At 41.5% G+C, this 15,305-nt stretch overlaps 1 protein-coding gene across 17 annotated transcripts in view; it reads left to right on the top strand.

Moving 5' to 3' along the window:
• Nucleotides 1–15,305, top strand: part of ppfibp2b (PPFIA binding protein 2b) — a 130,590-nt gene that overhangs the window by 55,790 nt on the left and 59,495 nt on the right. For 12 of the 17 annotated variants that reach the window (XM_054777129.1, XM_054777124.1, XM_054777118.1 and 9 more), the window contains one exon: nt 9,841–9,927. In XM_054777129.1, the coding sequence (XP_054633104.1) occupies nt 9,841–9,927 (87 nt within the window). Of the gene's footprint in view, nt 1–4,979; nt 5,827–7,733; nt 7,858–9,840; nt 9,928–15,305 lie in introns of those variants that run through there. The other 5 variants (XM_054777132.1, XM_054777130.1, XM_054777131.1 and 2 more) reach the window with 5 other exon arrangements.

Genomic DNA, 15,305 nt, shown 5'->3' with positions numbered 1-15,305 from the left:
TGTAGTGTGGTGTAGTGTAGTTGAATTTAGTGTAGTGTAGTGTAGTGTGGTGTAGTGTAGTTGAATTTAGTGTAGTGTGGTGTAGTGTAGTTGTATTTAGTGTAGTGTAGTGTAGTTGAATTTAGTGTAGTGTAGTGTAGTGTAGTGTGGTGTAGTGTAGTTGTATTTAGTGTAGTGTGGTGTAGTGTAGTTGTATTTAGTGTAGTGTAGTGTAGTGTGGTGTAGTGTAGTTGAATTTAGTGTAGTGTAGTTGTATTTAGTGTAGTGTAGTGTAGTTGAATTTAGTGTAGTGTAGTGTGGTGTAGTGTAGCTGTATTTAGTGTAGTGTAGTGTAGTTGAATTTAGTGTAGTGTAGTGTAGTCTAGTGTGGTGTGGTGTAGTTGTATTTAGTGTAGTGTGGTGTAGTGTAGTTGTATTTAGTGTAGTGTAGTGTGGTGTAGTGTAGTTGTATTTAGTGTAGTGTAGTGTGGTGTAGTGTAGTTGTATTTAGTGTAGTGCGGTGTAGTGTAGTTGTATTTTGTGTAGTGTAGTGTAGTTGAATTTAGTGTAGTGTAGTGTGGTGTAGTGTAGTTGTATTTAGTGTAGTTTAGTGTGGTGTAGTGTAGTTGTATTTAGTATAGTGTGGTGTAGTGTAGTTGTATTTAGTGTGGTGTAGTGTGGTGTAGTGTAGTTGTATTTAGTGTAGTGTAGTGTGGTGTAGTGTAGTTGTATTTAGTGTAGTGCGGTGTAGTGTAGTTGTATTTTGTGTAGTGTAGTGTAGTTGAATTTAGTGTAGTGTAGTGTGGTGTAGTGTAGTTGTATTCAGTGTAGTGTGGTGTAGTGTAGTTGAATTTAGTGTAGTGTAGTGTAGTTGAATTTAGTGTAGTGTAGTGTGGTGTAGTGTAGTTGTATTTAGTGTAGTGTAGTGTAGTTGAATTTAGTGTAGTGTAGTGTGGTGTAGTGTAGTTGTTTTTATTGTAGTGTAGTGTGGTGTAGTGTAGTTGTATTTAGTGTAGTGTGGTGTAGTGTAGTTGTATTTAGTGTAGTGTAGTGTAGTGTAATGTAGTTGTATTTAGTGTAGAGTGGTGTAGTGTAGTTGTATTTACTGTAGTGTAGTGTGGTGTAGTGTAGTTGTATTTAGTGTAGTGTAGTTGTATTTAGTGTAGTGTAGTGTAGTGTGGTGTAGTGTAGTTGAATTTAGTGTAGTGTGGTGTAGTGTAGTTGTATTTAGTGTAGTGTAGTTGAATTTAGTGTAGTGTAGTGTGGTGTAGTGTAGTTGTATTTAGTGTAGTGTATTGTAGTTGTATTTAGTGTAGTGTAGTGTGGTGTAGTGTAGTTGAATTTAGTGTAGTGTAGTTGTATTTAGTGTAGTGTAGTGTAGTTGAATTTAGTGTAGTGTAGTGTGGTGTAGTGTAGCTGTATTTAGTGTAGTGTAGTGTAGTTTAATTTAGTGTAGTGTAGTGTAGTCTAGTGTGGTGTGGTGTAGTGTAGTTGAATTTATTGTAGTGTAGTGTGGTGTAGTGTAGTTGTATTTAGTGTAGTTTAGTGTGGTGTAGTGTAGTTGTATTTAGTATAGTGTGGTGTAGTGTAGTTGTATTTAGTGTGGTGTAGTGTGGTGTAGTGTAGTTGTATTTAGTGTAGTGCGGTGTAGTGTAGTTGTATTTTGTGTAGTGTAGTGTAGTTGAATTTAGTGTAGTGTAGTGTGGTGTAGTGTAGTTGTATTCAGTGTAGTGTGGTGTAGTGTAGTTGAATTTAGTGTAGTGTAGTGTAGTTGTATTTAGTGTAGTGTAGTTGAATTTAGTGTAGTGTAGTGTGGTGTAGTGTAGTGTAGTTGTATTTAGTGTAGTGTATTTGTATTTAGTGTAGTGTAGTGTGGTGTAGTGTAGTTGTATTTAGTGTAGTGTAGTTGAATTTAGTGTAGTGTAGTGTAGTGTGGTGTAATGTAGTTGAATTTAGTGTAGTGTAGTGTAGTTGTATTTAGTGTAGTGTAGTGTAGTTGTATTTAGTGTAGTGTGGTGTAGTGTAGTTGTATTTAGTGTAGTGTGGTGTAGTTGTATTTAGTGTAGTGTGGTGTAGTGTAGTTGTATTTAGTGTAGTGTGGTGTAGTGTAGTTGTATTTAGTGTAGTGTAGTGTGGTGTAGTGTAGTTGTATTTAGTGTAGAGTGGTGTAGTGTAGTTGTATTTACTGTAGTGTAGTGTGGTGTAGTGTAGTTGTATTTAGTGTAGTGGAGTGTAGTGTAGTGTAGTTGTATTTAGTGTAGTGTAGTGTAGTTGAATTTAGTGTAGTGTAGTGTAGTGTGGTGTAGTGTAGTTGTATTTAGTGTAGTGTATTTGTATTTAGTGTAGTGTAGTGTGGTGTAGTGTAGTTGTATTTAGTGTAGTGTAGTTGAATTTAGTGTAGTGTAGTGTAGTGTGGTGTAATGTAGTTGAATTTAGTGTAGTGTAGTGTAGTTGTATTTAGTGTAGTGTAGTGTAGTTGTATTTAGTGTAGTGTGGTGTAGTGTAGTTGTATTTAGTGTAGTGTAGTGTGGTGTAGTGTAGTTGTATTTAGTGTAGAGTGGTGTAGTGTAGTTGTATTTACTGTAGTGTAGTGTGGTGTAGTGTAGTTGTATTTAGTGTAGTGTAGTGTAGTGTGGTGTAGTGTAGTTGAATTTAGTGTCGTGTGGTGTAGTGTAGTTGTATTTAGTGTAGTGTAGTTGAATTTAGTGTAGTGTAGTGTAGTGTATTGTGGTGTAGTGTAGTTGTATTTAGTGTAGTGTAGTGTAGTTGTATTTAGTGTAGTGTAGTGTGGTGTAGTGTAGTTGTATTTAGTGTAGTGTGGTGTAGTGTAGTTGTATTTAGTGTAGTGTAGTGTGGTGTAGTGTAGTTGTATTTAGTGTAATGTAGTGTAGTGTAGTTGTATTTAGTGTAGTGTAGTGTGGTGTAGTGTAGTTGAATTTAGTGTAGTGTAGTGTGGTGTAGTGTAGTTGTATTTAGTGTAGTGTAGTGTAGTTGTATTTAGTGTAGTGTAGTGTGGTGTAGTGTAGTTGAATTTAGTGTAGTGTAGTTGTATTTAGTGTAGTGTAGTGTAGTTGAATTTAGTGTAGTGTAGTGTGGTGTAGTGTAGCTGTATTTAGTGTAGTGTAGTGTAGTTGAATTTAGTGTAGTGTAGTGTAGTCTAGTGTGGTGTGGTGTAGTGTAGTTGAATTTATTGTATTGTAGTGTGGTGTAGTGTAGTTGTATTTAGTGTAGTTTAGTGTGGTGTAGTGTAGTTGTATTTAGTATAGTGTGGTGTAGTGTAGTTGTATTTAGTGTGGTGTAGTGTGGTGTAGTGTAGTTGTATTTAGTGTAGTGCGGTGTAGTGTAGTTGTATTTTGTGTAGTGTAGTGTAGTTGAATTTAGTGTAGTGTAGTGTGGTGTAGTGTAGTTGTATTCAGTGTAGTGTGGTGTAGTGTAGTTGAATTTAGTGTAGTGTAGTGTAGTTGTATTTAGTGTAGTGTAGTTGAATTTAGTGTAGTGTAGTGTGGTGTAGTGTAGTTGTATTTAGTGTAGTGTAGTTGTATTTAGTGTAGTGGAGTGTAGTGTAGTGTAGTTGTATTTAGTGTAGTGTAGTGTAGTTGAATTTAGTGTAGTGTAGTGTAGTGTGGTGTAGTGTAGTTGTATTTAGTGTAGTGTGGTGTAGTGTAGTTGTATTTAGTGTAGTGTATTTGTATTTAGTGTAGTGTAGTGTGGTGTAGTGTAGTTGTATTTAGTGTAGTGTAGTTGAATTTAGTGTAGTGTAGTGTAGTGTGGTGTAATGTAGTTGAATTTAGTGTAGTGTAGTGTAGTTGTATTTAGTGTAGTGTAGTGTGGTGTAGTGTAGTTGTATTTAGTGTAGTGTGGTGTAGTGTAGTTGTATTTAGTGTAGTGTAGTGTGGTGTAGTGTAGTTGTATTTAGTGTAGAGTGGTGTAGTGTAGTTGTATTTACTGTAGTGTAGTGTGGTGTAGTGTAGTTGTATTTAGTGTAGTGTAGTGTAGTGTGGTGTAGTGTAGTTGAATTTAGTGTCGTGTGGTGTAGTGTAGTTGTATTTAGTGTAGTGTAGTTGAATTTAGTGTAGTGTAGTGTAGTGTAGTGTGGTGTAGTGTAGTTGTATTTAGTGTAGTGTAGTGTAGTTGTATTTAGTGTAGTGTAGTGTGGTGTAGTGTAGTTGTATTTAGTGTAGTGTGGTGTAGTGTAGTTGTATTTAGTGTAGTGTAGTGTGGTGTAGTGTAGTTGAATTTAGTGTAGTGTAGTTGTATTTAGTGTAGTGTAGTGTAGTCCTACCGTCAGGCAGACGCTACAGGAGTTTGAAGTCCAGGACCACAAGGCTGGCAAACAGCTTTTACCCACAGGCCATCAGGCTTCTCAACGAAGCACTCGCACACGCCTCACGCAACACACGCACACACTCATAGCACTTTATTTATTTATTTATTTATTTATATCTGTATTAATGTCTCTTCTGTTGTTGTTGCTTAATTTATTGGTATATATGTTTATGTGTTTATGTTTCTTATGTTCTTATTCTTTCTTGTGTTTTCTTTCTTTTCTTGGGAGAATGAACAGAATAAGATTTTCATTGCATGGTATAACTGCTGTTTTACTATGCACATGACAATAAAACTCTCTTGAATCTTGAATCTTGAATCGTGTAGTTGAATTTAGTGTAGTGTAGTGTGGTGTAGTGTAGTTGTATTTAGTGTAGTGTAGTGTGGTGTAGTGTAGTTGTATTTAGTGTAGTGTGGTGTAGTGTAGTTGTATTTAGTGTAGTGTAGTGTGGTGTAGTGTAGTTGTATTTAGTGTAGTGTGGTGTAGTGTAGTTGTATTTAGTGTAGTGTAGTGTGGTGTAGTGTAGTTGTATTTAGTGTAGTGTAGTGTGGTGTAGTGTAGTTGAATTTATTGTAGTGTAGTGTGGTGTAGTGTAGTTGAATTTAGTGTAGTGTAGTGTGGTGTAGTGTAGTTGTATTTAGTGTAGTGTAGTGTGGTGTAGTGTAGTTGAATTTAGTGTAGTGTAGTGTAGTTGTATTTAGTGTAGTGTAGTGTGGTGTAGTGTAGTTGAATTTAGTGTAGTGTAGTGTGGTGTAGTGTAGTTGTATTTAGTGTAGTGTAGTGTGGTGTAGTGTAGTTGAATTTAGTGTAGTGTAGTGTGGTGTAGTGTAGTTGTATTTAGTGTAGTGTAGTGTAGTGTAGTGTAGTTGAATTTAGTGTAGTGTGTAGTCTATGGGAATAAACTTAACATGGAAAGAGACATACAGTAGGGTGGAGAACAGTAGAGACACATGGGACTTCTTCATGTTTAGCAGATGTGTGTGTGCGTGTGCGTGTGTGTGTGTGTGTGTGCGTGCGTGCATGCGTGTGCGGGGGTGTGTGATTGTGTGTAAAATTGAAATTGAGCCAAGACGGACACAAACAGATGACAAAACAGGCAACTCCTTTGACCCACCCCCTCTTTGTGGGCTTGGCCATTTGGCGATTAGACAGACAAGATCAGCAGCATGAAGGAAGTGGGATTTGTTGGGGGGGGAAAACGTCTGGGAAAAGAGAAGGAACGCAAAAGATGTTCAGGAGCACGGCAGTCGAAGTGGAGATAAAACACTGCAGGAGTGTTCTGCTCAGGAGAGATCGTAAAAAATAAGACATTTTCACACTTGGCAGTACTTTCTGAAAGCTCCAGCTGAGCATTACTTGGTGTAGGCAGGGTCTAAACACACACACACACACACACACAAACACACACACACAGACACGAGGAGTGGAAGAAAATCCTGGACAAAATAGGCAGTCAGAGATGGGCTGGGAGCATGGAGACTACTATTGACGTCTACAAGCACTTCTCCTGGCTTAAAAAGGTACAATCAACTAATTTCTAGGATTTACGGTTTGTGCTGTTTGTATAAGTAAAGCTTGTTTATTTGTGGGTGTTTTTGGCAAGGCATGCGTGTAGGAATGCAACACAACGTTGTGTTAGCACGTTACGTGTGCTACCTATCAGCTGATTGCTGTTTACAAAGCAGCGTTTCATACGGCAGGATTCGGTTGGCAAGGCGGTCTAGAGTAACGACTGTCGATGGGCTTGATTCTTGAAATTTGACATTTCACGTCAAGCGGTGTGGCCAGATGTATGACGATGATCGTATTTTTCAATAATTTCAATATGTCTAAAAACCCTGTAATGTAGGACTATGATTTTCATTTTGTCATATTTTACTGACAAACTTGCATTAAAATCAGAAGTCAAGGTGCCAGGCAGACATTTGAGTAGATAACAACTGATCATTCACTTGAAATGGGTTTTGACAACAAAAACATTGAAAAATTAACACAACACATGCATTTAGCAAGAATGATGAAGAGTATTTTTCATATTAGTAGTTTTGGTTATTTTTTAGTAACATAATAAAAATATACAACACATTTAAACATATGTAAATAAATGTGAAAAAATAAAAGCAAATACATTTTTAAGTGTCTTTTTGATGTGCATTAAATTTTTTTTCATGTTTAAAATATAATATTTATTTTAAAATTGTATTTTTCACATGCATTATTAAATGTCTTTGATTTTTTAAAAATTGTTTTATTTTGTTATTATTTTTTAATAATATAACAATATGAAGCATTTAAACAAATAAAATAAATGTTACAAAAACAAATTAATAAAAGCATTTTTAAAAAGTGTCTTTTTTCCAAACATTTTATTTTGTTATTATTTTTTTGTAATATAAATAATGAAACATTTAACATATAAAAACATTTAATATAGCTAGTATATGAAACATGTAAAAAGTAAAATAAATGAAATAAAATTATTTTTGAGAAATTTCATTTTATTGTGCATAGATTTTTTTTTAATAATTGCTTTATTTTGTTGATTTTGTTAATTATTTTATTTTGCTATTTTTTTGTAATATACATATATGAAACACTTCAACAAAAGAATATTAATTATTACAATATAATAATTGCATTATTATTTATATTATTATTATTATTATTTGTATTTTATTATTAATTAAAAAAATAAAAACAAAGTAATAAAAAAGTCATTTTTGAAAAGTGCCATTTTGATGTGCATCATTAAGTGTCTTTTTGAGTTTTTTAATTTTCTTTTGTTATTCTTTTTTCCGTACTATATTTTAAATATATGAAACATTTAAACAAAAAATAATTGTAATTATAGTTACAAATATAGTTTTGTTAAGTGTTTTTTTAACATCCATTAAGCGTGTTCACTTTTATAATTGTTTTATTTTGTTATTATTTTTTTGTAATATAAATATATGAAACATAAAAGAAAAATTAAGTTTATTATTATTAAGTATTTTGATTTTTTAAAATTAAAATATAATTGTGAGAATGAAAATGGGCCACATGGTGGCTGAGTGGTTAGCATGTTGGTCACACAGTCAGGAGATGGGAAGACCTGGTTTTGAATCTCCGCTTAGGCATGGATGGATAAAATATTATATTTTTTTAAGTGTCTGTTTTGACTGGCAGTATTAGGTGTTTAGATTTTTATAAAAAATGTATTTTGTTTTTAATTTTTAGTAATATAAATATATGAAACATTGAAACAAAAATATTTTTAAATTAGTGAAACGTAATTTTTAAGTGTTTTTTTTAACGTGCATTGTTAAAGGTCTGTGATTTTTAATATTATTTCATTTTGTTATTATTTTCTAATAATATAATATAAATCTATGAAACATTTAAACCAAAACATCCATCCATTTTCTATACCACTTCTCCTCTTTAGGATCGCGGGGGCATGCTGGAGCCTATCCCAGCTAACTTCGGGCAACAGGCGGGGTACACCCTGGACTGGTGTCCAGCCAATGGCAGGGCTAAACCAAAACAATTTATGATTAAGTGTCTTTCAGGTATGTAGATATGTAACAAATAAGTAAATTAAACGTTTAAACAAATAACAAAAATAAAATTAATTAATAACATGAATAAAATATTTTTTTTAAGAGTCTTTGACTTGCATTATTAAGTGTCTTTTTGTATTATTTTATTTTGTTGTGAATTTGCCTCGATATAACATGTGAAACATGGTGTCACACAGTGGTGTACATACAGTAGTGTAGGTGGGGCCCTGCATGTTGTAAAGCATTCTTCATCGTTAGCATCATGCATGATGTCATTGGGAGTTCCGCCCACTTGCGCAGACTTGTAAATACTTTGAAGAGATGCAAATGCATCTACATGGATTTTAGTACTGCCACAGATATCGCCAGTATTATTTACTACTCTTATTTATGACTTATAGTAGGCAAAATGATAGTATCCCACGATAATAGTCACCCAAATGATAGTATCCCACGATAATAATCATCCAAATGATAGTATCCCAAGATAATGGTCATCCAAATGATAGTATCCCAAGATAATATTCATCCAAATGATAGTATCCCAAGATAATAGTCATCCAAATGAAAGTATCCCAAGATAATATTCATTCAAATGAAAGTATCCCACGATAATAATCATCCAAATGATAGTATCCCAAGATAATATTCATTCAAATGAAAGTATCCCAAGATAATATTCATTCAAATGAAAGTATCCCACGATAATAGTCATCCAGATGATAGTATCCCACAATAATAGTCATCCAAATGAGAGTATTCCAAGATAATACTCATCCAAATGATAGTATTCCAAGAGAATATTCATTCAAATGATAGTATTCCAAGATAATACTCATGCAAATGATAGTATTCCAAGTAAATATTCATTCAAATGATAGTATTCCAAGATAATACTCATTCAAATGATAGTATTCCAAGATAATACTCATCCAAATGATATAACTCAAGATAATATTCATTCAAATGATAGTATCCCAAGATAATATTCATCCAAATGATAGTATCCTACAATAATGGTCATCCAAATGATAGTATTCCAAGATAATACTCATCCAAATGATAGTATCCCAAGATAATATTCATCCAAATGATAGTATCCCACGATAATACTCATTCAAATGATAGTATCCCAAGATAATAGTCATCCAAATGATAGTATCCCAAGATAATTTTCATCCAAATGATAGTATCCCAAGATAATATTCATTCAAATGAAAGTATCCCACGATAATAGTCATCCAAATGATAGTATTCCAAGATAATACTCATGCAAATGATAGTATTCCAAGTAAATATTCATTCAAATGATAGTATTCCAAGATAATACTCATTCAAATGATAGTATTCCAAGAGAATATTCATTCAAATGGTAGTATTCCAAGATAATACTCATTCAAATGATAGTATTCCAAGTAAATATTCATTCAAATGATAGTATTCCAAGATAATACTCATTCAAATAATAGTATTCCAAGAGAATATTCATTCAAATGATAGTATTCCAAGATAATACTCATTCAAATGATAGTATTCTAAGATAATACTCATCCAAATGATAGTATCCCAAGATAATACTCATTCAAATGATAGTATTCCAACATAATATTAATTCAAATGATAGTATTCCTAGATAATACTCATCCAAATGATAGTATCCCAAGATAATATTCATCCAAATGATAGTATCCCACGATAATGGTCATCGAAATGATAGTATTCCAAGAGAATATTCATTCAAATGATAGTATCCCAAGATAATACTCATTCAAATGATAGTATCCCATGATAATGGTCATCCAAATGATACTATTCCAAGAGAATATTCATTCAAATGATAGTATTCCAAGATAATATACATCCAAATGATAGTATCCCACGATAATACTCATCCAAATAATAGTATTCAAAGAGAATATTCATTCAAATGATAGTATTCCAAGGTTTCCCAAGATCATGTTAAGGAGTGTTTGTGGTGGTGTGTTTGTCTAGGTCAACTTGTGTTCTCCTGCCAATCATGAAAGCTACCAAGAGAGACTGCTCCGCCTAGAGGAGGACAAGGAATCCCTAGTGTTACAGGTACACAGTTTGTCTTTTTTTGTGTGTCCAATCATCCATCCATATTCGGCTTATCCAAGGTTGGGTTGCAGGGGCAGGGAAGCACAGACTTCCCTCTCCCCAGCGACTTCCTCCAGCTCTAGTAGTCTCTCCAACGTGTCCTGGGTCTTCCCCAAGGCTTCTTACTGATCCCTGAACACCTCCCCAGGGAGGCGTCCAGGAGTCATTCTTACCAGATGCCCGAGTCGCCTCATCTGGCGCCCCCCAAAATGCAGAGGAGCAGCTGTTCTACTCCGAGCATCTCCTGGATGACAGTACTTCGAACCATATCTCGAAGGGAAGAGCCCAGTCACCCTACAGAGAAAACTCATTTTGGCCGCTTGCAGTCGTGATCTTGTCCTTGTCCTTCCTTCACCACAACAAAGTCCGCATCACTGCAGAAGCCGCTTCAATATGCACGTCAATCTCACGTTCCATCCTTCCATCACTTGTGAACAAGACCCCAAAGTACTTAAACTCTTCTACTTGGGGCAAGCCACTCTTTTCCGGGCGAGAACAATAGACTCGGACGTGGAGGTGCTGATTCTCATCTCAGCTGATCCACAGTCAGCTACGAACTGATCCAGTTAGAGTTGAAGATCGCGGTCCGATGAAGCCAGCAGGACCACATCATCTGCAATAAGCAGGGACCCAGTCGTGCAGCCACGAAGTGTGTCAAGTATTTCTAAAGAACTAGACTTGACAGCTTCAGGGTCACTGACTATAACCAATCACTGTGTTTCCTCTACCATTAAATTTGGGGGGCTATGGGTGGCTGGGCTCTCTCTTAGAGTTAAGTTGAGAAACTCAGAGTACAACCGCTGCTCCTCCGCCTTGAGAGGAGATGAGGTGGCTCAAGCATCTGCTCAGGATACCTCTCCGGTGCCTCATTGGGGAGGTGTTCAGTGCATGTCCGACCGGTAAGAAGCCTTGGGGAAGACCCAGGACACGCTGGAGAGACAGTCTCTCAACTGAGCGATGCTCTTAAAACCTGTGGTTATCACAGCTGGTCGTTACCAGGACACTTTGAGACAAAGGTTGGTGCACCCAAAAGACAATACCCAGAAAAACAGTCTGTTGCACCCTGTCCAGTGCAGTGATGAATGCCCACATTTTTTTATACCTTGGAACCCAAGCAGGCACTGAACCGGTGCATGACGGTCTAACTCTTTAGGTCAAGACTCAGCTGTCCACCTGCACCTCAAAGAAAAACAGCACTCTTTTGAGGACCACATTCTGGACCGAAAGGACAGATGGTTTGAAAGAAGAGTGAGGGAAGCTATCTGCGTTAAAGTTGAGAAGCCATCTCAGGACAGAGGGGGAGGTCTACAACACCATCTCTCGCCCACATACAATACTGTCTATTCATCCCTTCCTGAAATATTCAATCATTTCTCTAACAAATAAACAAGACATCTGCACGGTGGTCTAGTGGTTAGCATGTTGGCCAACACAGTAACAGCCTGGAGATCGCGGAAGACCTGGGTTGGATTCTCCCTTGGGCATTTCTGTGTGGAATTTGTATTTTCTCCCCGTGTGCGCGTGGGTTTTCTCTGGGTACTCCGGTTTCCTCCCACATTCTAAAAACATGCAGGTTAGCTTCATTGGAGACTCTAAATTGTCCATAGGTATGAATGTGAGTGTTTGTCTATATGTGCCCTGCCACCAGTCCAGGGTGTACCCCACCTGTCGCCCGAAGTCAGCAGGGATAGGCTCCAGCATGGTTCCGCGACCCTAATGAGGAGAAGCGGTATAGAAAATGGATAAACAAGACACAACCATCTTGTTTTAGGCAAGTCCATGACTTATCTAGTCAGACTAGAGATGTCCTATCTAGTACTCGAGCATGAACCGATGCAGCCTGCTTGGATGACAAAGGTCTTCTTTTTTTTTTTTTTTTTTTTTTTTTTTTTTTTTTTTACCCCTGTCCTGTCCAGCCTTTAAAGCAGATAGAATTGTATACCTAGATGCCGTCAAGTGCTCAACAGATTTACTCTGCCAGAGAGAAGTGTGATATAAGGATAAAGGACAAATCAATATCAACAACCACAATGACAAAGCTGTCAATGACAATCAGACATAATAGCAGTCATGAAATGATGAACTATGACAGTGATCACAATGACAATACTGCATTGAAACAGTCGCACACAATAGCAGTCATGAAATGATGAATTATGATAGTGATCACCATGATAATACCGCATTGAAACAGTCACACATAACTGTAGTAATGAAATGATTATCCATGATAGTGAATAGAATCAAAGTTACTGTAATGTACATCATTGTAAAAAAAATATATATATATATATATACACATATATACATACATACACATACATACATATATATATATATATACACATATACATATATATACCGTACATACACACATATATATATATATATAGTCATACTGCTGATATCACCGTCGCTGTAATAAAACCAACAACATAATAACACCCTGGTTAACTCAGTGAGTAATGTGGGGACGTACGTATGTACTGTGAGTGTGCATATGTACAGGTATCTCTGTATGTGAGGAAGACTTCATATATATATAAAGGTGCAGGAATGTGTGGGCGTGTAATTGTCACTGAGAATGCATGAAAGGAAAGGGGGCGCCCTCCAACTCCCAGAGAGCCCCGCCCCAAATAGCAAGGCCGGGCCCCGGCCGCCAGAAGGCCACCAGGCCCATAGGGGCAGGCAGCACAAAGATCAGTGCCCCAAGAGCCAGCCCAGAGAGCCCTCCCCCCCGGGAAGACCAGTAAGGGGCCGAAGAGAGGTAATCCCAGCCAAGGACAGGGCGCCAGCGGGCCGGAGGACTGTCAACCCCTGAGACCAGCGAGAGATCACACCCCACAAAGGCAGACGGGTACCGGGGGCCACAAACCGGCAGGCCCAGAGACGCCTCCACAACCGGAAAGAAGCCCGCCCGCGCCGGAAGCGCCAATTCCCGCCCACCGCCACCCCCACCCCCAGGGAGCGGAGCCCGGCCCGCCCCGGGCCAACCCCCGCCCGACCCCCGACACAGGGCCGCCCCGCCAAGGGATGCAGGAGGCACACCCTCCACCCACCCGGCGGAGGCACGGGCGGCAGAGATGTATCGCCCAGCACCTGACCCCACGGAGCAAACCCCTGTATGCCCCCCCCCCCCCCCCCCCAAAAAAAAATAAATAACTAAAATAAATAAATAAATAAAAGTACACACACGCACGCACATACACACTCCTACGCACCCACACACACGCACATACACACCCCTACGCGCACGCTCATACACACTCTTACTTACTCAAGCGCACACACACACACACACACACACACACACAGTGGTCGACTGCCCGACACCCGGAAGCCCCACCCTATCCCCCGTTGGTAACCCAAGGAGCAGCGGAGCCGGGGACCCCGGGGTCCCAGACATACGATCCAGAACCCAGGGGCGGAGAGCGCAGACCGCCGGGGAGCAGGAAGACACCCGGCCACACCCCCCCAGCGGTAGGACGCCGCCAGCGAGGCAGACAGGGGAGTCAGCGAGGAGGAGAGCGGGAAACTGAGCAGGCAGGCGGGAAAACGGGCGAGCAGCCAGGCGAACCACCACACAGCGCCAACCGACACCCGCGGGCCAGCAAACCCCGAAGAGAGAGCGGGAGCACCACACCCCAAGCCGCAAGGAGGCCAAGCACCAGAGCCGAGAAGGCGAGACCAGCAGCCGACCAGCCGACGGCCCCCACAAGCCACCAGAAGCCAGACCAGCCACATGCCACCAGAGCCGACAGCGCACCACCCGCGCACCGGAGCCCCACCCCCGACAAGCCCACAGACAGACCGGGGGAGGCGAGGATACAGACAGCGGCCCGGCAGCGCACAAAGCGCAACGGCGACAGACGCCCAAGCGCCCGGCAGAGCACGACCCCCCCCAGCGAGCCCGGCCCCAGGGCACCCGCCCCCCCACCCCCACCCCGCCACCCAGGCCCACAGTACCCGCAAGCATGACCAAGCCCCAACCCACCAGCTGGCCCGGCGCCCCAGCAGCCGCCACAGCGCAGCAACCACCGGCCGCCGCGACAGCACACGGGCCACCCGAAGCACCAGCACCGCCCCCCGGAGACCGCCGAACCCGCCCCAAGAGCGCAGAGGCGCCCGCGGCACGTGTCAGTCCAGGGGAGGCACCGCAAGCCGCCCCCCCCGGTGCAAGCCCCGGCATCAACAGGCCCCAGAGGGCCACCCCAGGGAAGGGCAGGCGAACCAGACAAGGGCACCCCACAGGCCAGGCCGCCCCGGGCGAGCCACCGCGACGGCCAGGCCCCCGGCCACACCGCCGACCCTGGCGGGCAGACGCCGAGGTGCACGAGGCACCCCAATCCAGCCCGCCCCACCCGTGTATGTGATAAGGTGTGATAGTGTCTATGATGCAATTAAAAAATAAATAAATAAATAAAATAAAATAAAAGAGGATGGTGTATCTGTGTGCATGTATATGGAGTGTATGTGGATGATAGCTAATGATGCAATTAAAATCGGGGGACAGCTGCCGCTCGGAGGGCCCCTCACCTGGCCAGCCCCCGCAAACCCTAAGTGTCTACTCTGCGATTAAAATTGGGGGGCAACAGGTCAGTGGCACAGCAGGAGCAAAGGAGCCCCGCAAGGCAGCTCCCCTCCCCAATCACGCCCGACCGTAGGCCACCCCCCAAAGTCCTATATATATGTGAGGTGGTGCAGTGGCACAGGAAGGACGGGGGCCCCACACCCCAACGCCGCCCAAACCGAGCAGGGGGGGGACCAAGGACACATGACCGACCGGCCGCCCACCACAGCCCAGGCTCGGGCGTGCCACAGGCCGCAGGACACACCACAGGCCCTACCGGGCCCGCCAGGATGCCCAGTCCGGCCCACCCAACCCCCCAGAGGCGATACCCCCAGCGCCCCCCAACACCGGAGCCCCACCGGAGGTAGCGTCCACAGCGCCACCCCCAAACCGCCAAACACCACGGACAAGCCACACGCCCCCAAGGCAGATCCGACCGCCACCAGGACAGCGGGAACCGCGCCCACGCGCCCCCCGCATACCACCACGGCCGGCAAGGGAGCAACACCACGACGACCACAAGAGCACCGGACCCCACATAGAGCGGAGCACGGCCGCACCCACGAAGCACGCAGGCCAGAGGCGCCAGGGAGGGACAGAGAAGCAAGCACCGCACGACCGGGCCCGCGAGAGGAGCGGCCCCCCGCCCGGCGCCCAAGCAGATGCCCCCGCCCGCCCCGCCCCCCGCCACGCCGCAGACCGGCCACCGCCCCACCCCCCGCCCATCCACCAACACGCCAAGGGGGAAACCCCGGAGGGAGGGAGACAA

Source organism: Dunckerocampus dactyliophorus, chromosome 5 (assembly GCF_027744805.1).
Source record: "Dunckerocampus dactyliophorus isolate RoL2022-P2 chromosome 5, RoL_Ddac_1.1, whole genome shotgun sequence".
Classification (NCBI taxonomy): Eukaryota; Metazoa; Chordata; class Actinopteri; order Syngnathiformes; family Syngnathidae; genus Dunckerocampus; species Dunckerocampus dactyliophorus.
This window is presented reverse-complemented; position numbering and strand designations above follow the sequence as displayed.